This window comes from Entelurus aequoreus, linkage group LG05 (genome assembly GCF_033978785.1).
Source record: "Entelurus aequoreus isolate RoL-2023_Sb linkage group LG05, RoL_Eaeq_v1.1, whole genome shotgun sequence".
Lineage (NCBI taxonomy): Eukaryota > Metazoa > Chordata > Actinopteri > Syngnathiformes > Syngnathidae > Entelurus > Entelurus aequoreus.
Genome location: NC_084735.1, coordinates 23,966,927 through 23,989,435, shown reverse-complemented (window position 1 = coordinate 23,989,435; position 22,509 = coordinate 23,966,927). Strand labels below are relative to the sequence as shown.

At 40.9% G+C, this 22,509-nt stretch overlaps 1 protein-coding gene across 2 annotated transcripts in view; it reads right to left on the bottom strand.

Moving 5' to 3' along the window:
• ctdp1 (CTD (carboxy-terminal domain, RNA polymerase II, polypeptide A) phosphatase, subunit 1) overlaps nt 1-22,509 on the bottom strand; it is a 124,939-nt gene that overhangs the window by 28,311 nt on the left and 74,119 nt on the right. Inside the window, exons 12-13 of one of the 2 annotated variants that reach the window (XM_062047484.1) lie at nt 17,808-18,001; nt 12,483-12,723 (exon numbers count right to left, since the gene is read on the bottom strand). In XM_062047484.1, the coding sequence (XP_061903468.1) occupies nt 12,636-12,723; nt 17,808-18,001 (282 nt within the window). In that variant the 3' untranslated portion in view covers nt 12,483-12,635. Of the gene's footprint in view, nt 1-12,482; nt 12,724-17,807; nt 18,002-22,509 lie in introns of those variants that run through there. The other variant, XM_062047483.1, reaches the window with a different exon arrangement.

Genomic DNA, 22,509 nt, shown 5'->3' with positions numbered 1-22,509 from the left:
CTTATTTATGATATATATGTTTTTGTTAACAAGTTAAAGGTGTTTAATGATAATGCAAGCATGTTTAACACATAGTTAATATTGTTAATAAATTAAAGGTGTTTAATGATAATACAAGAATGTTTAATACATATAGTTAATATTGTTAACAAGTTAAAGGTGTTTAAAGATAATGCAAGCATGTTTAACACATATAGTTAAAATTGTTAACAAGTTAAAGGTGTTTGATGATAACACAAGCATGTTTAACACATATAGTTAATATTGTTAACAAGTTAAAAGTGTTTAAAGATAATACAAGCATGTTTAACACATATACTTAATATTGTTAACAAGTAAAAGGTGTTTAAAGATAATGCAAGCATGTTTAACACATATAGATTCCTTTCTTCCATGACGACAAGAATATAAGTTGGTGTATTACCTGATTCTGATGACTTGCATTGATAGGAATCAGTCAGTGGTGCTGATAACGTCTGCATTTTCAAATGGAGGAAAAAAAAAAGTCCTCCTTTCTGTCCAATACCACATGAAAGTGGTTGGTTTTTGGCATCTTATTTGTCCAGCTTCCGTACTCCTTTGTATACACTTTACAATAAATACATTGGCGGCAAACTCCGTAGCTTGCTAGCTTGTGCACGCCAGCTTTCTGAGACTCTTATGTTGTTAGCGCAGGCAGCGCTTTTATTGTGCAACTGTGCAGTCGGTCTTTGGAGTTTTGAAGACAGGTACGGCGCCAGAGTCTGTTGAAATAAAAAGAGTTTCTCGCCTTCCTGTCGGTAATCTTTTCTTAATAATGAGCTGGCAGCAGCCAGCGTCATCTCAGAAGACCCTCGGGTGCCGTGAATGTCAATCAAGTGACGTCATAGTGAAGATTTATGATCGCTCATTTTTAGGACTATTTTTTTAATGCCTGGCTAGGGATCGACTGACACACCCTCCGCGATCGACCGGTAGATCGCGATCGACGTAATGAGCACCCCTGTTATGGAGGATCTTTGATTGGTGTTTTAGCAATAGATCCTTAGCCCAGGCTACCGAATCGGGCTTCATCTCAACCATTAAATCATGAGAATCCAGTAACCGTCGGGCCCTAACGAATCAAGTTTGATTTAACAATGTTCCACTCTAAAAAATCCTGACTTTAACACCCCCCAAAACCTTGGGACACTTTGTAATCCATCTTTCTTTGATCAAGTTATATAGTCAAGATAACCTACTCAGTGGCCTAGTGGTTAGAGTGTCCGCCCTGAAATCGGTAGGTTGTGAGTTCAAACCCCGGCCGAAGACCAAAGACTATAAAAATGGGACCCATTACCTCCCTGCTTGGCACTCAGCATCAAGGGTTGGAATTGGGGGTTAAATCACCGGTGCCCCCTCACCTCCCAGGGGGTGATCAAGGGTGATGGGTCAAATGCAGAGAATAATTTCGCCACACCTAGTGTGTGTGTAACAATCATTGGTACTTTAACTTTATAAAGTCTTGAGCTCAAACCACATGAAAAAGTAATTCACAAGCTGTGAAAATTAAATCGATTTTTCTTCCGACCACTGCAACAATGACTATAGGAAAAATTGGAACCAGGAGTGGTTTCATCAGCCCCAGACTAAATCTCCACAAGGACCTACTGTATACTGGGAAACGCTTTTCCTGGGAAAATAGGCTGCACTTCTGCACAGAGCAAATATTGTGCAAAATGAACTGCACCTGAAGAAATGTCTAGATTGTGAATCTAAAAACAGCTCACAGCTGTGGCTACAAATGTAGCTTACCACCACCAGGTGTGAATGAATGATGGGTTCCCACTTCTCTGTGAGCGCTTTGAGTATCTAACAATAGAAAAAGCACGATATAAATCTAATCCATTATTATTATTATTAAGTAGGTCGGGGGAAAATCTGTGGCAGACTTATGTCTATGCGTGAATGCATGTAAGGTAATGAATTCCCTATGTGCACCTTCAATAATTCATCCAACGCACTACAACTAATACTGCTGGATCATCACTTACGACAACACTGCTCACAATCTGTTAAAGATTGCCCGAGGTGCAATGCATTTCACACTGTGAAGTGTTTACTTAGTTCAACAACGGAGGCACGTCTGCCTAAAGCAAACATCAGCTGACAAAAAGTGGACACGCTTAAGCTATTATTCAAAAATTGTCCTCATGTTTCTGTTATTACAAATGTATTACTAAGAATAAGCATCCATCATTGCAATAAGACAGGTGGCAATAAGGGGTAACTGCTACACGACGAACCACTCAAGAACATCGTAGTCTCATTTTATGAAAACAATCCTTGCTGATGTACTCAACACTTAAGACAAGGGTGACCAAACTACGGCCCACGTGCAGCCCGTCAGCGTCTTAAATTTAACTCGCGAGACGTCATCTTTTTAACTATTAAAGAATCGAGCTTGTGGGTGCTTACAAATTAATTTTACATATCTGACTATTTTAATGCTGCAATATTGCCACCATTTTGTGGACAGTGTGAGTAATTCAGGTCAATTCCAATGAATTGTGCATTGAGGTGAACACAGCACAGCATGTACTTATATGAACCAATCCTAACAACCTTCCCTAGTCATGGCGCAAAAAAGCAACCAACACAAAATGTCAACACACATGATCACATATAACACAACATGCTCACTGAACTTTAAATATCCACTCACCATGAAAAAGTACACCCATTTAAAGGCCTACTGAAACCCACTACTACCGACTACGCAGTCTGATAGTTTATATATCAATGATGAAATCTTAACATTGCAACAACCGCCAATACGGCCGGGTTAGATTAGTAAAGTGCAATTTTAAATTTCTTGCCAAATATCCTGCTGAAAACGTCTCGGTATGATGACGTTTGCGCGTGACGTCACGGATTGTAGTGGACATTTTGGGACACCTTTGTGGCCAGCTTTTAAGTCGTCTGTTTTCATCGCAAAATTCCACAGTATTCTGGACATCTGTGTTGGTGAATATTTTGCAATTTGTTTAATAAACAATGGAGATAGCAAAGAAGAAAACTGTAGGTGGGAAGCGGTGTATTAGCGGAAGGCTGCAGCAACACAAACACGTGTTTCATTGTTTACATTCCCGAACGATGACAGTCAAGCTTTACCATTGGCCTGTGGAGAACTGGGAGAACAGAGACTCTTACCAGGAGGACTTTGAGTTGGATATGCATGCTTGTGGAGATGGGACAACAGAGACTCTTACCAGGAGGACATTGAGTTGGATACGCGGTACCGTGAGTACGCAGCTTTGGCTTCCAAACATTTGATCGCTTGCCCGTACATGCGTGCCGCTATGTGCATGTCAAGTACGTAACTTTGGGGAAATATATGTGCTGCATGAACTTTGCGGAGGTGAACGGTACTTTGGGCTGTGGGATTGAGTGTGTTGTGCAGGTGTTTGATTTATATTGGCGGGTTATATGGACGGGAGGGGGGAGGTGTTTGTTATGCGGTATTAATTTGTGGCATATTAAATATAAGCCTGGTTGTGTTGTGGCTAATAGAGTATATATATGTCTTGTGTTTATTTATTGTTTTAGTCATTCCCAGCTGAATATCAGGTCCCACCCGCCTCTCACAGCATCTTCCCTATCTGAATCGCTTCCACTGCCCTCTAGTCCTTCACTCTCACTTTCCTCATCCACGAATCTTTCCTCCTCGCTCAAATTAATGGGGAAATCGTTGCTTTCTCGGTCCGAATCGCTCTCGCTGCTGGTGGCCATGATTGTAAACAATGTGCAGATGTGAGGAGCTCCAAAACCTGTGACGTCACGCTACTTCCGGTACAGGCAAGGCTTTTTTTATCAGCGACCAAAAGTTGCGAACTTTATCGTCGATGTTCTCTACTAAATCCTTTCAGCAAAAATATGGCAATATCGCGAAATTATCAAGTATGACACATAGAATGGATCTGCTATCCCCGTTTAAATAAGAAAATCTCACTTCAGTAGACCTTTAAATCCATTATAATGCATGATGAGGAAAATGCAAAACACTCTCTTTACACGTATCCATGTTTGGCGCATTTTAAATGCTTGATATAACCGTCGTCTGTCGTCACAAAAGTAATCAAGGTGAGAGTTAAACTTTCACATACTCTTTGTATCCAATTACATTAAATATAGATCCATTATAATAATATAATAAATACTCACATATAAAGAAAGTACATTATATATACACATGAAGTGCACATGCATGTAGGAATCATGTTATATTATTGATATAATTTGGAATAAACTGAAAAAAGCAATACAATTGTGCAGGATGAAGGTTGAGCACTAACGCCACTAGCTTAATGCTAAAGTACAATGGACTAGCTCACAGATAAGGTAACTCAAATTAGCATGGCCAATTGCAGGGCAAAGATAGACAATCATTCCCACGAACATTCATATCTATGGAACATTTTGGAGTAGAGATACCTATTTAAAAGTATAAGCATTTGATATACAGTAGGGAAGGGATTCCTATGGCCACGTTCCTGGGTGGATCTCGAGTGATAGGAGGAGGGGAGGTTAATCATTTTCCAATGCAATCTGCTAAAAAAAAAAAAAAAAAAAAAAAGGATGGAAAACGCAAGTGACAATGTGGTTAAAGTTGGAATTGCCACAAAACACATTTTAGGATGTTCAACACTCTACTGCCATCTGGTGACTAAAGTAGATTGTGCACGTCCCAAATTCGTCACATTTCAGGTGTCAGGTAAACCGTGACGAATAGGGCCATATAAATCCCCTTCCTACTGTATATTTCAGGTGGGTTTTGATTAATAAAACATTGGAGTAGAGATATCCAGGGAAAATGTATTAGTATTTCAATCAATCAATCAATCGTTTGTTTATATAGCCCTAAATCACAGCAGTCTCAAAGGGCTGCACAAGCCACAACGACATCCTCGGTTCAGATCCCACATCAGGGCAAGGAAAAACTCAACCCATTGGGATGACAATGACAAACCTTGGAGAGGACCGCAGATGTGCGGTCTAGCGTGACCGGTGCAATGGACGTCGAGTGGATATAGCATAATATTGTGAAAGTCCAGTCCATAGTGGATCTAACATAATAGTGAGAGTCCAGTCCATAGTGGATCTAACATAATAGTGAGAGTCCAGTCCATAGTGGATCTAACATAATAGTGAGAGCCCAGTCCATAGTGATTCATTTGATATATATTTCTGGCTAAAGTTTTTTCCAAATATGTATTTTAATTGTTTTAAGTGGAACAATATTATAATATTTTGTTTAAATATGTGTTTCAGGAAGCTGAAAATGTCTAGTTAAAAAAACATCTGGACACTCAGGGCTTAACAATAATAATAAAATAACTATACTCAAGGCAAATACGCCTCAAAATGTACCCATGTAAACCATTTTTGTTTTTTTCAACAACAAAAAAACAAGTTATGTAAAAATACAGGCCTTCAAAAAGCCATAAATATTATTAATATTTAATATGTTTATTTCAGGCTGATGGAGTTTTAAAAGACTGACTCACACATCCATCACAACAAAGACACAAACCAATCAAGCCAGCGGACTAACTTCACTTACAAGGAAAAACGAGATGAAACACATTTTCGAATTTCACACATGGCCGTCTGACAACCTGAGCCACGGCCCTAACAACCCTAATACCACCGCAGCAGCCCCCACTGTCACCTTCACTCGGCTTGGACCAAGCGTCAAGTTTCACACCCCGAATCGGAAATGAAATCCACAGCAGAATGAATGTGTCTACAGAGAGAGGAAATGAAACAAGACAACAGCTCATAACGGCGGACGCGTGGGAGCAACGAGTGGCTCCAATTATGGTCGTGAATTTTACAGTGATACCTTAACAGCCCTCACTTTTGATGTATGACCTCAAATCCTTAAATACCTCTCTGGAGCCAAATGTTACCATCCAAGAAATAACTTGTTTGTTTTTTTCTCATTGTATCCATTAATTCTGACCTCATCATTTTGATTAAAAAATTAAAAATCTGCATCAATTGTTTTATTCATATTTGTTGTGCAAGTTAAAGTATTTTAAATATTGTGCTTCTGACTTAATGTTGCTGATCAATTTAAATGTATTATTGGGTTTATCAAATTACATTTTTCAGTATCAAATGGTTTAACTCGGTCAAAAAGTGTTTATAGTTTAAATAAGGACACTTTTTTATATATATCAAGCAAACTGATGCACTTTAAATCTTTTCTGTTGCAGACTAAAACACAATGTTCATAAAGTTATATTTGTTGTAAATTGATCTACATTTCATTATTTTTCTTCAATGTTAATAAGGAATGAATGTTACACATAGGTGTACTTATAACAATTTTATAGATAAAAGATACTATTTATAGTCGCGGCGGTGCAATATGTTTTCTTCTTTGTGGGGTGGGAGGGCGTGTAACGGAAAATAATTAGGAAGCACATCTTTAGGGAAAAATAGTGTGGCGTCGTAAACGTGACAGTTCATAAACTCTCTTTTAAATCTGTTACAACAAAGTGCAGTGTACATGTGTAATGGATGCCAGCTAGTGTGGCCGTGCAATAATAATAATAATAATTACAATTACAATTACATTTAATTACAATTATAATAATACAAAGTACCATATTGTTCTAACTCAAGTCTGTCAGTAGACTTCATATGGAAGCGCTAAAATCTACAACTATTTTGACCAAAAAAAAACACCATTACATGTTATGTAGACCACAAGGACGTATTTTAAATGTCGAAAGAAAATTTGACCTCTTTAAGGTCAACCGCTAACATTAGGCTCTCCCTGTGCTGGTACCTTGCCGTGGTGGAGAGTCTTGCGTGTCTCAATGACCCTTGAAAGCTATACCGGCGGGGGATCACACCCCTGGCAGGTTTAACCATGCCGGGCAGGTTTCGGGATAGAGGCCAGACAAAAGTCAGCACCCGGTCCTCCAGGTTGGGGGTTGGGCGTGAGGTTAACAACCCCACCCCGTAAAAAAGCATCATGTTACAGAAACGACGAGAAGGAGCCATTGCGGTACACTGCGGCAGAGAAGAGAGGGCGCATCCTTGGATGTATCCATGACGGAGCCGGGTGAAATCCAGCAGGAAGCCCGACCCCTGACGACCCCGATCTTCGAAACCAAAACCAACACCAGAGTAGGTACCTGGAACGTGCGAACACTGTTCCAGTGTGGGCGCATGGACCAGGTGCTGAAGACTATGAGGGACTATCGCCTGGACATCTTAGGCGTTAGTGAAATGAGGTGGACTGGGCAGGGGCGCCTCGTGATTGATGGAGCAACCGTTCTTTTCTCTGGGAAGCAAGACCACCATACCCATGGAGTCGGGATCATCCTTTCCAACTGTGCGGCGCAAGCGCTAGTGGGATGGAAACCGGTGAATGAGCGCATCATCACAGCAAGGCTCTATACTAGACATGCCAAAGTCCCCATCGTGCAAGTCTATGCCCCAACCGAGGCTGCCTCAGAAGAGGACAAGGATGCCTTCTACAGCCAGCTCCAAGCTGTGCTTGATGAGATCCCCAGCTACGACATCAAGATGCTGATTGGAGACCTAAATGCGAAAGTGGATGGCGACAGAAGGGGCCTCAATGCCACAGTGGGACCACACGGGTCTGCAAGCTCTACCAATGACAACGGGGAGAGACTGTTGATGCTAGCCAGCACAAACGGCCTCAGCATTGGCAACACGTTTTTCATGCACAAACAGATCCATAAGATGACATGGGTTTCACCTGGGGGCGGAACCCGAAATGAGCTGGACTACATATGCATAAACACAAGATGGCGTTCGTCACTGCTAGACGTTCGTGCACACAGCGGTGCAGATGTAGGCTCAGATCACTTTCTTGTGGTGGGTAAAATCAGGCTGAAGCTGAAAAAGGTGCAAAAAATGCAGCCCAAGAGACTCTACGCAGTGGAAAAGCTTAAGAACACCAACCTGTCAAAAAGCTACTGTGAGGAGTTGAGGAAGAAGCTTGAGATACCACCACATCCTTCCATTGAGGATCAGTGGAGTCTGTTCTCCCGTGCCATCACTGAGACTGCGGAAACAGTTTTAGGCAGAAGAAGGGGCACCAACAAGGAGAGATGGATAACAGAAAAGACCTGGAAATTGATTGACGAAAGGAAGATGGCAAAGATGGAAAGAGAACAGAAGAGGAGGCTCTGATGCTGGAGGATGAAAGACGAGGAGTACAGACGCCTGGACCGGGAAGTAAAAAAGAGCTGCAGGAAAGACAAACGGAGGTGGCTGGAGGAGAAAGCAAAAGAAGCACAAGAGGCAGCAGAGAAAAACAACACTAAAACACTCTACAGGATTGTGCGGGAGCTAACCAGCTCCAGGAGCAGCTCCGGGGTGCCTATCAAGAGCAGGGATGGCAGGGCACTCTTAAGCGATGAGGAACAGGAGGCAAGGTGGGTGGAGCACTTCAAAGAGATTCTCAACCAGCCAACACCTCCCACTCTCTTTCTTTTTGATCGGGAAACACCAGCCCCAACTCTGACAGTCACCTCAGAAGAGATAACCAGGACCGAGGTTGCCCAAGCAATCAAGAGCCTCAAAAACAGCAAGGCACCAGGACTCGACGAGGTATCTGCTGAGTTGCTGAAGCACGGTCAAGAGGTGGTCGTGGAGAGCGTCACGCACCTGTTCAATTTGATCTGGCATGCCGAAGAGGTCCCTGCCGACTGGAGACGGTGGGTTATAGTGACGCTGCCAAAGAAGGGAAACCTCGCAGACTGCAACAACTGGCGGGGCATCACACTGCTGTCGATCCCAGGCAAGGATTTCTGTAGTGTGCTGCTCCAACGCCTAAAAGACGAGGTAGATAACATCTTAAGGGAAGAGCAAGCCGGCTTCCGAAAGGGAAGGTCCTGCGCGGAACAGATTTTCACTCTTCGCAACATCATAGAACAGTGCCAAGAACTCCAGACACCCCTCATCATCAATTACATCGATTTCAAGAAAGCCTTCGACAGTATCCACCGGGAATCACTGTGGCAGATCCTCCAGCTATACGGTATACCATCAAAGTACGTCAACATCTTCAGAGCCCTGTACCATAACTCCACCTGTCGAGTGAAAACCACCAACAGGACAACCGACGACTTTGACATTGTGACCGGGGTAAGACAGGGTTGCATCTTGTCTCCCTTACTGTTCATCATTGTCATAGACTTTGTCATGAGGAAGTCTGTCGTCGGAGCAAACCTCGGCATTAAGTGGGGAGGGGGCAGACTGGCAGATCTGGACTTTGCGGACGACTTGGCTCTGCTTAGCCATTCCTACGCTGCACTCCAAAAATTGACTAACAATCTGCATGAGCAAGGGGAAAAAGTCGGCCTACGTATAAGCCAAGAGAAGACCAAGGCCATGACCGTTGCACAAGACCAAAACGTTCCACTGCTCACCGTAGGCGAACAAGGCATAGAGTACGTTGAGAACTTCACGTATCTTGGAAGCAACATCTCAAACACTGGAGACGCAGAAAAGGATGTACAGACCAGAATCGGAAAAGCTGCAGGAGTCTTCCAACGCCTCCGGAATATCTGGTCATCAAAATCTATCAGTACGTCCACCAAGCTGTGCCACTATATGTCAGTGGTCATCCCTACAGTGACCTATGCCTGTGAGACATGGATGAAGACATCAACCATTACAAACAAGCTGGATGTCTTCCACCGACGGTGCCTCAGATACATCTTGAGGATCTCATGGAGAGACCACATCACCAATGAAGAGGTGATGAGAAGGGCAGGGGTAGCACCATTGTCTGATATAGTCTCTGATATGAGAAGGAGAATGGCTGGACACGTACTCCGACTGCCAAAAGAGAGACCGGCAAGTGTGGCAATGGACTGGGTGCCAGAAGGGGGAAAGAGGAAGAGAGGACGGCCAAAGAAGACGTGGAGACAAACAGCCAAGGAAGACCTGAGAGAGATGGGAGTCAGCTGGCATGGAGCAAGAAGGGTCGCCAGTGACCGGAACAAATGGAGGGGACTCGTCGCCCAATGTTCCAACAGGAATGGGAGGAACTAAGTCTAAGTAAGTAAGCTAACATTAGGGCGGTGTTCGACTCCAGCTTACGCCATCATTGTCATGGCCATTTTGTCCTTGGGCAAGAACCTTGCTCCTGATGGGTCGTGGTTAACGCCTTGCATTGCAGCTTCCGCCATTAGTGAGTCTATGTGTGTTTGAAAGCACTATATAAATACAGAGCATTTACAATTAGCTGCTAGTGTTAGCTGTTGACTAGCTGATTACTGATTGTATCAAATGTAGTCTTACAGTTAGCTTCCTTTTAAGCTTACGTTTAAAAAAAATTGTCAAAAAAAGGTGGATTATTATTTGTTTTAACGAGTTAATATTACAGTGGTTAGTTTTCTTTTACACTTGGTGACCAATGAGAATGTTAAAAAACGAGGAGTTAAAACCTTTCCTGCAATTGGGGATCCCACAAGGAAGTGTGTTAGATCTTTTAAGGTTTACTGTATACAACATGAAAAACAAACGGATATATGTAATTTACATGATAAAAAAAAGTTAAGGGTTAAGATTTGAATGCAATTCCAGTTCAACAATGTGTCTGGACGTTTTGTATTCAACTGGAAGGGACAGTGATGGAAGAGTTTATACTTGGTTAAGTTAAAAAGTTAAAGTACACTGCAAAAAGTCAGTGTTCAAAAACAAGAAAAAAATATATAAAAATAAGGGGTATTTTATTTGAACTGAGCAAAATTATCTGCCAATAGAACAAGAAAATTTGGCTTGTCAAGACTTTCCAAAACAAGTAAAATTAGCTAACCTCAATGAACCCAAAAATACCTTAAAATAAGTATATTCTCACTAATAACAACTGTAAACTATGAGTACGTATTTTCTATTGTTTCATTGAAAATAAAACAGCAAAGTCCATTTGGCTGTCATCTGTTTTAATATGAGACAATTGTGTCAAAGTCATGATTTTTTTCATGCTTGAAGTAAGAAATTATTACTTTAAAAAAGTAGTTTTATACTTGTGAGTGTTGATGACACAGCTTTGCAACAGTTGATATTCTAGTTTCAAGAATTTTACTCAACCTAGGTCATAAAATCTCAGCAACAAGCTGTAATATCTTACTGAGATCATTTAGGACCAAAACCCTTAAAACAAGTAAAAGACTAACATAAAATCTGCTTAGTGAGAAGAATTATCTTATCAGACAGAAAATAAGCAAATATCGCCCTTATTTGAGATATTTAATCTTACTTAGGTTTCAGTTTTTGCAGTGTACCAATGATTGTCACACGCACACACTAGGTCTGGTGAAATTTGTCCTCTGCATTTGACCCATCACCCTTGATCACCCCCTGGGAGGTGAGGGGAGCAGTGGGCAGCAGCGGTGCCGCGCCCGGAATCATTTTTGGTGATTTAACCCCCAATTCCAACCCTTGATGCTGAGTGCCAAGCAGGGAGGTAATGGGTCCCATTTTTATAGTCTTTGGTATGACTCGGCCGGGGTTTGAACTCACAACCTACCGATCTCAGGGCGGACACTCTAACCACTAGGCCACTGAGTAGGTTAGAGCAGTGGTCCCCAACCTTTTTGTAGCTGGGGACCGGTCAACGCTTGAAAATTTGTCCCACGGACCGGGGGGGGAAAGGGGAGGGTTTTTTTTTTTTTTCAAAAAGAAATACAATCATGTGTGCTTACGGACTGTATCCCTGCAGACTGTATTGATCTATATTGATATATAATGTATATATTGTGTTTTTTATGTTGATTTAAATTAAATTTCTTGCGCAGCCCGATACCAATCGGTCCGCGGACCGGTACCGGGCCGTGGCCCGGTGGTTGGGGACCACTGGGTTAGAGTACATTAAAGAGTATTCTGCATGGTTCCCCAAAGTACTGGCTGTTTTTATTTGCCTGTCATGAACAATCCACTCGGGCTGCTTGATCACGCCGTGCCAACTACTTCAACTACTTTTTAGACACATCAATTAAACCAGCCTCAGAACGGATGAACTGCTCCACTGCAGAGTCCCGCGAGTCCAAAAAAAATCATATAATATGCTTCAAAGTTGGAGAGATTGAAACGACTGTCTGCCAGATTTTTACACTTAAAATGAACCGGGCTGCCAACACTTGGGGATGATAGTCAAGATAATGTGCTGAAAATAATCACCAGTTGGAATCAGCGTAATCACTCAAAGGTTATTCTCTGGCGAAAAATTTAATGAAGCTAATATTGCAGAACTTGCAATGAGGCAGCGGAGATTTGTGTACAATGACCGACATCAGTGCCCTTTAAAAAACAGCGCATTTGGGCTGGCAAAGGGCAGACAGCAACATTATTGTCATCATCCGGAACGGGTAAGAACAAGGCGAGGGACACCTGCATCACTGCGGTATCTTAGCAACAGATGCATGTCTGTTTTGGTGCTGAGAACCTGAATAGACAACTACTAATCCACCTTGGTCAGGAGTAACAGCGGAATTAATGGAGGTTTTGATTGAAAACAAGAGCCCTAAAACACGAGTCTGAAAAAATAAACAGCATAAGATAATTATGAGGCATATAAGAGACATGAGGATTGGAAATAAACTGCAGAATCTCAGTGTCCTTCAGAAGAAAGTAAGACTCCTGCTCACAACGGTTTTCTCTGTTTTAGATATGTCTCCATGGCAGCAGACCACTCTGCCTGCTTCCAGCCTGGTGAGAAACCGACAACCTAAGTGGCGAGTTTTTCAAAATGGTAGCAATGGCAAAGTGGCAAATGACTTGTAAAGGATTTTTGATACACATTTCGCATTCTTTCCCATTACAAAACCTGAATGAAATATGTATTATTTACTGTTTCAAGAAAATGCTATTACCCTAATGGGTGCCAATTAGAGATGTCCGATAATATCGGACTGCCGAAATGTAATATCGGAAATTATCGGTATCTGTTTCAAAAAGTAAAATTTATGACTTTTTAAAAAGCCGCTGTACAGAGTGGTACACGGACGTAGGGAGAAGTACAGAGCGCCAATAAACCTTAAAGGCACTGCCTTTGCGTGCCGGCCCAATCACATAATATCTACGGCTTTTCACACACACACAAGCGAATGCAAGTCATACTTGGTCAACAGCCATACAGGTCATACTGAGGGTGGACGTATAAACAACTTTAACACTGTTACAAATATGCGCCACACTGTGAACCCACACCAAACAAGAATGACAAACACATTTCGGGAGAACATCCGCACCGTAACACAACATAAACACAACAGAGCAAATACCCAGAACCCCTTGCAGCACTAACTCTTTCGGGACGCTACAATATACACCCCCCGTAACCCCACCCAATCCACCCCAACCTCGCCCAACTCATGCTCTCTCAGGGAGAGCATGTCCCAAATTCCAAGCTGCTGTTTTGAGGTATGTTAAAAAAAATTATGCACTTTGTGACCTCAATAATAAATATGGCAGTGCCATGTTGGCATTTTTTTCCATAACTTGAGTTGATTTATTTTGGAAAACCTTGTTACATTGTTTAATGCATCCAGCGGGGCTTCACAACAAAATTAGGCATAATAATGTGTTAATTCCACGACTGTATATATCGGTATCGGTTGATACCGGAATCGGTAATTAAGAGCCATTATCGGACATCTCTAGTGCCAATGCTAAGGAAATAAATACATCACAGCATATCATAGCAATCCAATCATACAATTTAACTCACTTGCGTCAAAATGGTGTTAGTGAGTACAAATAAATTACCATACTGACCAAGACAACGCTTTAAATTAGGCATACTTTCGGAACAATCCAAGATGTTTATATAGTATGGAGGGGGGAAAAAAACAGTGTTTTATTTTGTATATTTCCTAACTGCTTAACAGTTCTTGGATCATTAATTCATTAATCACCATTATTAGCATCATAACTCATTTTCTGTAGTTTGATAACTTTCCCAACTTGTGGGAAACTTCATTTAAGCTGCCGCTCTCCGGGTCACTGGCGTAAGTGACAAGAAGAAAAGCTCAGAATCACTTTGGAAGAAGTCATGAAACAGACCCAGAATGTAAGACAACCTGAGTTTTTGAGACATCTTTGTCTTGTGAAAAAATACTCTGATATCGGAGTCAGTGCAGTTTTTCACTCCTGGGATTGGCTAAGATTAGCATTTAAAGGCCTACTGAAATGAATTTTTTTTATTTAAACGGGGATAGCAGATCTATTCTATGTGTCATACTTGATCATTTCGCGATATTGCCATATTTTTGCTGAAAGGATTTAGTATAGAACAACGACGATAAAGATTGCAACTTTTGGTATCTGATAAAAAAAAGGCTTGCCCCTACCGGAAGTAGCGTGACGTAGTCAGTTGAACATATACGCAAAGTTCCCTATTGTTTACAATGATGGCCGCATGAAGTGAGAGAGATTCGGACCGAGAAAGCGACAATTTCCCCATTAATTTGAGCGAGGATGAAAGATTTGTGGATGAGTAAAGTGCAAGTGAAGGACTAGTGGGGAGTTGAAGCTATTCAGATAGGGAAGATGCTGTGAGAGCCGGGGGTGACCTGATATTCAGCTGGGAATGACTACAACAGTAAATAAACACAAGACATATATATACTCTATTAGCCACAACACAACCAGGCTTATATTTAATATGCCACAAATTAATCCTGCATAAAAACACCTGCGTGTTTGTTATGCTAGCTCCTAGCTCCTCTGCTAGCTCCTAGCTCCATAGAACACGCCAATACAATTCAAACACCTGATCAACACACACAATCACTCAGCCCAAAAGACCGTTCACCTAACCCAAGGTTCATAAAGCTTATATATTTTTAAAAAGTTACGTACGTGACGCGCACGTACGGTACGGTACGTGTTATGCTAGCTCCTATGCTAGCTCCTAGCTCCATAGAACACGCCAATACAATTCAAACACCTGATCAACACACACAATCACTCAGCCCAAAAGACCGTTCACCTAACCCAAGGTTCATAAAGCTTATATATTTTTAAAAAGTTACGTATGTGACGTGCACGTACGGTACGGTACGTGTTATGCTAGCTCCTAGCTCCTCTGCTAGCTCCTAGCTCCATAGAACACGCCAATACAATTCAAACACCTGATCAACACACACAATCACTCAGCCCAAAAGACCGTTCACCTAACCCAAGGTTCATAAAGCTTATATATTTTTAAAAAGTTACGTACGTGACGCGCACGTACGGTACGGTACGTGTTATGCTAGCTCCTAGCTCCTATGCTAGCTCCTAGCTCCATAGAACACGCCAATACAATTCAAACACCTGATCAACACACACAATCACTCAGCCCAAAAGACCGTTCACCTAACCCAAGGTTCATAAAGCTTATATATTTAAAAAAAGTTACGTACATACGCAAAAAAAAGTTGCGCACATACGGTCAAGCGATCAAATGTTTAGAAGCCAAAGCTGCATACTCACAGTAGCACGTCTGCGTCTTTGTCATCCAAATCAAAGTAATCCTGGTAAGAGTCTGTGTTGTCCCAGTTCTCTACAGGCGTCTGTGTATCGAAGTCAAAAGTCCTCCTGGTTAGAGTCTCTGTTATCCGAGTTCTTCCATCTTGACTGCATCTTTCGGGAATGTAAACAAAGAAGCGCCGGCTGTGTACTGTTGTGGCTGACTACGTTCGAAAAATACGTCCATTTCGCACCGACAACTTTCTTCTTTGCTTGCTTAGCTTCCTTCTCCATAATGCAATGAACATGATTGAAACAGATTCACGAACACAGATGTCCAGAATACTGTGGAATTATGAAATGAAAACAGAGCTTTTTCGTATTGGCTTCAATGTGGAAGGCATACCCGTGTTCCCCGGTCTACGTCACGCGCATATGTCATCCTCAGAGGCGTTTCGAACCGGAAGTTTAGCTGCAAATTTAAAATGTCACTTTATAAGTTAACCCGGCCGTATTGGCATGTGTTATAATGTTAAGATTTCATCATTGATATATAAACTATCAGACTGCGTGGTCGGTAGTAGTGGGTTTCAGTAGGCCTTTAAGGTCTAGATCTTGGCTGGGATTAAAGGATTCTTCTGTAAAGCGCAACAATGTGACACATCAGGCAATACAAGTAATGCATGTTTCTGCACTACAATTTCAGTGGTGTTGCAAAATGTTCCAGCCTTCAGACTAGTTTGAAGTCATTTGTATGTCTACATCTCGAGACCCCAAATATAAGACGGGACAATGAACACTGTCTTATATGTGGGTCAATTCTGTATGACAGAATATGTTACTTGACTGTAGAGATGTCTGATAATGGCTTTTTTGCTGATATCTGATATTCTGATATTGTCCAACTCTTAATTACCGATTTCGATATCAACTGATACCGATATATACGGTCGTGGAATTAACACATTATTATGCCTAATTTTGTTGTGATGCCCAGCTGGATGCATTAAACAATGTAATAAGGTTTTCCAAAATAAGAGAATAACTTCAACTCAAGTTATGGAAAAAAGTGCCAACATGGCACTGCCATATTTATTATTGAAGTCACAAAGTGCATTATTTTTTTTAACATGCCTCAAAACAACAGCTTGGAATTTGGGACATGCTCTCCCTGAGATAATCCTGATACCCACTACAACTATGGGAAATACTATACTTTGACTTTCACAAAGTGGATTTTTTTTTTTAAACATGCCTCAAAACAACAGCTACAAAAACAATAAAGTCACACAGCTTCTGTCCAGAGTATGCTAGAGTAATAAAGTAAATAATAACATAGTCCTCCTTTACTGCAAGACTGCCTGGTATACTGTATAACAGGGAATTATAAACTGGGCTCAATCTGCCCTGCTCTAACGTATTTGTATGAGTAACTCAAATGTGCTGCAAGCTAGTGGTGAGTGCTTGAAGTGGCCCACCAGTCAGTCAGAGCTTCTGAAATGCTGCGTTGAGACAGGGCACCTCTGTTCACTGCAAGCTGCAAAGTGTGCGCCATGCAAGGCAGACTAGCCATACCAAACTCCACAGTAGCTTTTGCCATACTGCGTGTGTTGTCCCTGACCACAACGTGGGCTTTCGCCCTGGGGTGGTTTTGTTGTATTTTTGTTTTTCCTCGCGGAGTCTTTAAGCGACAACTGTGTGGTACTACTTTTTTCTGGTGTTTGCTTTTCATCCATCTTCCGCTTGTATTCATCGTGTATGTCCTTATGATTCTTGAAGAGGTGGGAGATCTAATTGCTCGTATTAAAGGAAGACGTCTTGGTTCCTCCTCCTCGCATAACCAACTTTTTGCAGTCATTGCAAATTGCCAGTTTTTTTATCCGTCAGAGACACTTTAAAATAATCCCAAACCATTTCGTTAGTCAGTCACCGAGCGAGCTCGCTCGTTAGCCACGGCTACAGCACCGGCAACAACACACTCTTGTTGTTGTTATGCTACGCTTGCGGCGGTTTGATGAGGTCATCAAGCGTCGCCATTAAACCTCTCATGCTGCAGTCGTCAACTCCTGTGTTGTGTGTGGGAGAAGGGAGCGGGGAGGGGCTGCTGACTGGGATATGTACCGCTCCGTACAGCGGCGTATTAAAAAGTCATTAATTGTACTTTTTGAAACCGATACTGATAATTTCTGATATTACATTTTAAAGCATTTATCGGCCAATAATATCGGCCTGCCGATATTATCAGACATCTCTACTTGACTGTATTTGAAACAGTGAGACCGCTTATATTGAACCATTTTCACTGTAGAATAATAATATGAATGGGTTGTGGGTCTCACCTTGACACAGTAGTCCCACTGGATGTCGCTTGGACCTGTTCATCCAGTGTCAGCTCCTGAGGACCTCCTCCTCTTCCTCCTGTTAGGGGTCCAGCTCCTTGCCGCTGTTCTTCCTCTACTTCCTCATTACCAGCTTTCTCTTTCCCTCGTCCCTCACTCTCGTTGTCGCTCTCCTCGCCAAGGATGTCATCCACCTATTCAAAAAAAAAAAAAAAAGACAAGAGGAGTGGCAGTGGAGTGACAATATGGACAGGGGACTAAGTAATGAGACTTGCTGCATTGTGGACTAACTGAACTGAATTCTCAAATTTCTCCAAACAAATAAACCTTTTTATGTATACTTTTTAATGTAGCAGTTAAGCAAAATAATTAAGTAATAAAATTGTTTGGACACCCCTGGAGTAGTGTTCGTTCATTTAGCTTGTAGTACGGTAATATAATTATTATGGTCAAGAAAGCTATTTAAATTCCCTGCATGAGGTCAGTAAATCTGCTGCTACAATTTCCAAATGTCTTCCACAGAAATTCATACAAATGTCATTCTCTGCCTTTTATGAGACTTTAATGTGCTCATATGAAATAAGGCATTTGAAGGCACATTAACCGCTCCTTTTGAAAAATGTAAAATATGCTGAAGTGCAGCTGCATCATTATTATAGTTACAAAAGCAAGAAGGCTAAAAAGCAAGAACAACAATGGCGGTCAATTGTCTTGACATCTTTTCCCCAGTAAAGCTACAAATGATTACAGCTTGGTTCTCGCTTCACAACACAGTGAATGCACGATGCAGTCATGTTATGCCACAATTTAAAAAATCTGTCATGACGCATGTGACCTTTTACCAAAGTGGACGTATGAACAATCCTGAGATATATGACAACATCCATTTCCTGGCTGTATCCAAAGGCCACGCAAAGTGCAAAGGAGGCTTTCAGAGCTCAGCAGAACACAGCTCCACCACCCTCTTCCTTCCCTAAAGCTAGTACACAAGCTGCAAATACACTGCAGTCAAAGTGTGTACCCAAGGAAGTGCATATATTTCCTTCAAGTTGGTGAAAGGTGGAAATGCAGTGATTTTCTTTTATGTCTCTTACGGAAAATAGAAAGCGGTCGCGGTTAATCTTATAGAAATGTTCAATCAAGTGGTCAAATTCCTTGAGCCATGTATCAGTTTGCTTTACTTCATCCAGTGGTATTTCATCTTAAAACGTCAAAATATTACAACAGGGGGGCAGGTGCCTGAACATTATGACTGCAAGTCATAATGTTACAGGAATTCCTGTAAACAATCTGTTGTTGTTTGCAGGAATTCCCCCCATTCAAGGAAACTGCTGTAAAATGCATGCCAGGCCAGGAGTAAGTTAAATCACTTTGTAGAGAAATACTTCACCAGTGTTTCCCACACATTCATTTATTTGTGGCGGCCCGCCACGAAAGAATTAAGGCCGCGACAAAAAAATGTTTTTTTTATTTTTTTTGTTGTCCTGTCCAGCTTCTCAGGCAAATCATATAGTTGATGTAGATGCCCATATCGGCTGTTCAGATTTACTTTACAAAAGTAAAGTGTAGGATCAAGATTTTTGGAGCTCTTTGTTCAGTGGATCAGATGTTTGATGAAGCTTCGTGTTTATCTACCACCACTACTGTTTTCTGTTTATTTGTTACGGACTGTGGCAGGACACCTCTGCCTCTGTTTCACTTTATGTTGCTGGTAAATAATATGGTTGTAGTAGTAGGCTAAAGTTAAATTATTTAGTATGCACTAATAAAGGGGCAGAGCTTTAAGAGACATTTTAGCTTTTATATTTGTATAAGATATATTTTTTGTAAGAACCACAATTAATAAATATATTTCAGTGAATAACTTATTGTTCAAATCTGTATATAAATATGTACATAAAGTGTTGTAATTATATTGTAAAATGGATGGATGGATGGATGGACGTTTAAAACAAAACTGTTATTATTAATTAGTAAGTATACATTTTTTTAGCCTTTTTAGAGAAAATCATATTGTAGTAAATTATGCAAATTACTCGATGACGTCATGGTGACCACGCCCATAGCCACGCCCCCACCGCCACAGGTATCTTGGCAGTTTATGGGAAACACTGCTTCACTTTACCATACCAACTCATTGTTGTCCCGAAACCATATTTTAAATACCCTTCAACTGTGTATATGTGGCAGCAGAGTTGAGGCCGAGTCTTGGGTCTGTTTGAGGTTTCTTTCTTGGAGAGTTTTTCCTTGCATTCATCGCCAAAGTGTTTGGTTTCATAATAAGATAATTACTGGGTTTTCATAAGTGTGGCACAATAAGCCTCCCCTTTAGATTAAATAATACGGTTGGGGCCTATCTTTTGTTGGGCATCGGTTGGATGATTCAGGCTCTGATTCCGGTTCCTGGTTTAAATTCTCGTTCTTTAAAGGCAGGGTCAAAAATGTACTATTCTCATGGGGCTATTTTCAAGCAATATAAAAATATCAACCCTTTGGACTTGAATATAAATGTTATATAAAATTCCTTTCCGCCGAAGTACACTTTCACAAAAGTTTCACTTTATTTTAGGAAAACCTATAAAAAAACAACACATATCCTCTTGTTCATGTGTTAAAGATATTTTGACCAGGCTTTTATGCTGCCGATTTCAATATCAATCATACATAAGTGAAATTGGCCGATACAGATCACATACAGTACAGGCCAAAAGTTTGGACATACTTTCTCCTCATTCAATGCGTTTTCTTTATTTTCATGACTATTTACATTGTAGATTGTCACTGAAGGCAACAAAACTATGAATGAACACGTGGAGTTATGTACTTAACAACTGAAAACATGTTTTATATTCTAGTTTCTTCACAATAGCCACCCTTTGCTCTGATTACTGCTTTGCACACTCTTGACATTCTCTCGATGAGCTTCAAGCACACCTGTGAAGTGGAAACCATTTCAGGTGACTACCTCTTGAAGCTCATCGAGAGAATGCCAAGAGTGTGCAATAAAGTAATCAGAGCAAAGGGTGGCTATTTTGAAGAAACTAGAATATAAAACATGTTTTCAGTTATTTCACCTTTTTTTGTTAAGTACATAAGTACATAACTCCACATGTGTTCATTCATAGTTTTGATGCCTTTAGTGACAATCTACAATGTAAATAGTCATGAAAATAAAGAAACCCCATTGAATGAGAAGGTGTGTCCAAATTTTTGGCCTGTACTGCATATTAACTGTTGAAAATGTATTTGTGGTAAGTGCTATTGACGGTGTAACAATATCAACAAAATATATAAACTGGTTCCCTATTTTCTTTTAGCACACACAATTTACAAAAAACTACTATACCTTATTGAAAAGTTTTTACCTTTAAAGTCATCCTGTGTCCAGGGAATTATTTGTCTAGTTTGTAAACAAACAAAAACGAAAAAAAAAATAATAATTTGCGATTTAGACAATATTCTAATCACTCTGGCATCAATCACATGTATTTAATGATACTACCCTTTCTATGAACACTGTCAATTTTTGGATCATCCGTCTTCCTCTAACGTGTGCCTGTTAACATCTGCTGATTTTATGCAGTAACGCGCTTCCATCTACACTTCTTAAACTTTACTAAGCAATTATTTCATCTGTTGCTTTAAGCTTGTTTAGATGCTTGCTTAGCAATTATCTTGCCTGTTCCTGCTTCCCTGTGTGTAACACATTCTTCCTACAGTCTTTCGGTGATAATACATTTTAAGGACTGCGGTTTATTTACCAAAAAGGGAGCGATTCCACACGGTGTAGAGAGATACAATTAACTGCTTAGCCACTTCTGCATCAGCTAATTTTTCATCGGAAATAAGAATTTACATTGAAAAATTTTGACAATTCTGACAGAATAAAAATGTAAGACCCCTGTCTTATTGATGCCCGATGCACAACCCTAGGCCTATCAGCATACTTGCCAACCCTCCCGGGAGACTCCCGAATTTCAGTCCGCCTCCCGAAAATCTCTCGGGGCAACCATTCTCCCGATTTCCACCCGGACAACAATATTGGGGGCGTGCCTTAAAGGCACTGCCTTTAGCGTCCTCTCTCACCTGAAAAGGAGTCTATTATATATGTCTCTGTTATCCATAGGTTTATCTATAACCCATAAAGTAGGCAGGCACAGAGCTATTTCTCAGCGTGTGTTTATTCCAGCCGGCACGTTAATACACTGACACACAACATCCGGATTCCCATCATGCATTGCTTCAAAACTACGGCAAGTTGTAATGTCAAAAAACATAACAGAGACGAAGCAGAAGAACGAAGGAGAGACATGGCGACGACGAGTAAGAAGAAGAAGTACGCTTGCAAGTTTCAAAATGATTGAAAAAAATTATTTCAGTTCATCCAGGACAGCTCGAAGGGGAAGGGGTATGCTGCCTGCACATTTTGTAGTTCAGTCTTCTCCATTGAACACGGTGGCCGAAGGGATATACTCATTCATGAAGGGATTATTTATATTTATATGTAAGAAATACTTGAAAAAATATACACCTCCCGTACCCGGTATTTTTTTTAATTTTTTTTTGTCATAAAAAAATAGTCATGTGTGCTTACGGACTGTATCCCTGTAGACTGGATGGATCCATATTGATATATAATGTAGGAACCAGAAATATTAATAACAGAAAGAAACACCCCTTTTGTGCGAATGAGTGTGAATGA